The sequence below is a fragment of the Rutidosis leptorrhynchoides genome, chromosome 1 (assembly GCF_046630445.1).
Source record: "Rutidosis leptorrhynchoides isolate AG116_Rl617_1_P2 chromosome 1, CSIRO_AGI_Rlap_v1, whole genome shotgun sequence".
Classification (NCBI taxonomy): domain Eukaryota; kingdom Viridiplantae; phylum Streptophyta; class Magnoliopsida; order Asterales; family Asteraceae; genus Rutidosis; species Rutidosis leptorrhynchoides.
The window spans coordinates 115,081,361-115,083,928 of NC_092333.1; the positions used below are offsets into that span (position 1 = coordinate 115,081,361).

At 34.1% G+C, this 2,568-nt stretch overlaps 1 protein-coding gene across 1 annotated transcript; it reads right to left on the reverse strand.

Moving 5' to 3' along the window:
* Positions 1 to 938: 938 nt before the first annotated feature.
* On the reverse strand, positions 939 to 1,721 carry LOC139888372 (non-specific lipid-transfer protein-like). The gene is made up of 2 exons (XM_071871382.1): positions 1,378 to 1,721; positions 939 to 1,071 (listed from the first exon to the last, which is right to left on the reverse strand). Exons 1-2 carry the CDS (start codon positions 1,719 to 1,721, stop codon positions 939 to 941), a joined length of 477 nt encoding a protein of 158 aa, XP_071727483.1.
* Between the last annotated feature and the right edge of the window lie 847 nt (positions 1,722 to 2,568).

Genomic DNA, 2,568 nt, shown 5'->3' on the forward strand with positions numbered 1-2,568 from the left:
ATATGGGAGGAGATTTCATTTGTGTTGTGTGAAGTTGTGAGAGTGAAATAAGAAGTGAGTTGTGAAGAAGAGAAGAAGAGTGTGAGTTAGCGAAAGTAGAGAAGATAAAGCTTGTAAGTAATATTGTAATTTTAATTTAATATAAGTGTTTTTGTTAAGTTTCCCGATCAAGCCTTAGTTTGTGTTTAAGTTCTTAGTGCACTTTTGTTGTTCTTATTATATGGTCGGCTCTGCCGCCTAAGTAATACATGGTCGGTTATACCGCCTAAAGATATATGGTCGACACTGTCGCCTAAGTACATTGTGCACTAAGGATTTATAAAATTAAAGGCTAACCAACGTCAAAGTGTTGGTGTAGTGAGTCTAGTATAGTCTAGATCCTCTATAGTGGTGTGTTGGGCTCGTCGAAGCTTTCAACAGTATTATGTGTGCAACGTAAAAATAGAGATACTCAGTTACAGGGCCGGATTTTGAGCGGGGCTGAAGGTGCAACTGCACCTGGGCAACATAATCCAAAGGGCATCATAGTATTAATCCAGTTTCACATATACTAGGTTCATTAAGACCAACATTTTAGTGCATATAAACAATAAATTGTTTCATAAAAACTAAAAAAAAACCCATTATTCCATATCATTATATCAAATCAGGACTGGAAGCTAAAAATTAAATACGAATTATAATTGATTCGTCGTATCAGTATCACTAGGGCACCCAAACGTCCCATGCCCTCATCCTCATCAATTCGACGATTTCCAAATCATTATAATCAATTTCTTTTTATCTCTTCTATGCAATACCATAAATAATCTCCATGATTCCACCATGATATTATATATCTGATTCAATTTTTCCCCAATTTGCTTCTTTAGTTCTTTTAATAAGCTTTATTGAGTTTTGGTTCTTTAATATTTCTACAACAATCAATCGACAATCATTCAATTTGGTTTCAATTTTTTCTTCTGGTTCGGTGGTTTTACAAGTCTACAGAGGCTGCAGGCTGCAGAGCTCACGGCAGGGGGCATATTTTTGAGATGTTCGCACTGGGCATTCAAATTCTCAGGACCGGCCCTGCTCAGTTACTCAGAGTAATCAAGTAACTGAATAAAGGCCCATTCGTTTTCGACTTAATGACACAATACTAAAAGATTTTAATCATTGTGTCATTTAGAATTGTTTGTTTTATTGTAATTCAGACATTCAACACATAAAACAAAGAGTAATATGACTTATTTAAGACATACATCATATATACAGATAGTGTCTGTATTTATTCAGGACTTAATAAAGATCAAACGGGCGGAGCCTAAGTTATATATATCGACAGATGTTATGTATATTTACTTCAAGAAAGACAAGAGGTTAAATTTGACATACTTGGTGCAATCGGTGGTAGGGTTGGTGTAAGCAATGTTAACACCACATTTACCAGCAAGCCCAGCGGCGTTATCATTATTGATATTGGGGCTAGATTTATAAAAGTTAATTATACAACCACATGCTGTCTGTCGATCTGGAGTTGTTTTTGCGACGTTGTTTAATTCCTTAAGTCCGTTACAGCAAGATGGTGGGATTGGACCACCAGATGTGATCAAGTATTTAATGCACGGAGCAAAGAAGCTCGCAACTGCAGGGCATGCTAAAGCTGCCTCTGTATACGAAATCGACAAAAACATGCATGCCATCATAGCACATAAAACCTTCATCGTTATCCCTACCATTTTTGAGCTACTTATATTGCATGTTTTTTTTTTTTTTTTTCATATAAATATGTGTATATCTAGTTTTTATGCAAACCAATGTTATGGAAGGTCATATACTTATATGGAAACTAATGACTAATTAGTGTCCCAAGGGAAGATGTTTATGCATGTGCAATTGTGTAATCTTATTTTAACACAATAACAAATATAATGATGTAACTTCAATTTCAAAGGTTATACACTTCAATTCTCTAAGAATTGTATCCTGCATAACCATGAAGTTTTTGGGAAACAGAATACAAGGATAAGTAGGCAGCTCAAAATGATACAAGATAGTTGGCAGTTTTAGTTTAGATGATAAAACAGAAAGTATTGCCTTATAGAGGAAAAAACTTGTTGCATCTACAATATATGTTAAGGAAGCAAATCATATTTTTAATATAATTAAAAAAAGCCAAGTCGCATTTTCAATAGCATAAGGAATAAGGATACTATTAATAATAAAGATATCATATCGATAACTAGATTTTTAAATCTTTATTCATAACCACAATTCTTAATCGCATATTAACACCATAAAGATAAGTGTCCTTGCAGAACAAAGTTAGGACACAAAGGACAGTTTCAATATCAAAACTAAACTTAAACATCATTTTTCTTAACATCAAACACACACCATTTTTGTCCACGACGGGACTCGAACTTAGAACAGAAGCCCTTTGGTAAACTTAAGCATCATTTGCACATATAAATAAGTAAAGTTCATAATTGTAACCATGCCCATGATTGAGAATCACATATCATCACCAAAAATATACTAGCACTACTCTATTCTTACATAACAAAATCAGGACACCAAGACATT

What these genes read in the sequence shown, in the direction of transcription:
- LOC139888372 (XM_071871382.1), bottom strand. Translation starts at nt 1,721, where the DNA reads ATGGTAGGGATAACGATGAAGGTTTTATGTGCTATGATGGCATGCATG. An exon ending in CCTACCACCGATTGCACCAA is followed by an intron (nt 1,072 to 1,377) that starts GTATGTCAAATT and finishes GTAACTGAGCAG; the next exon opens with GGCCGGTCCTGAGAATTTGA.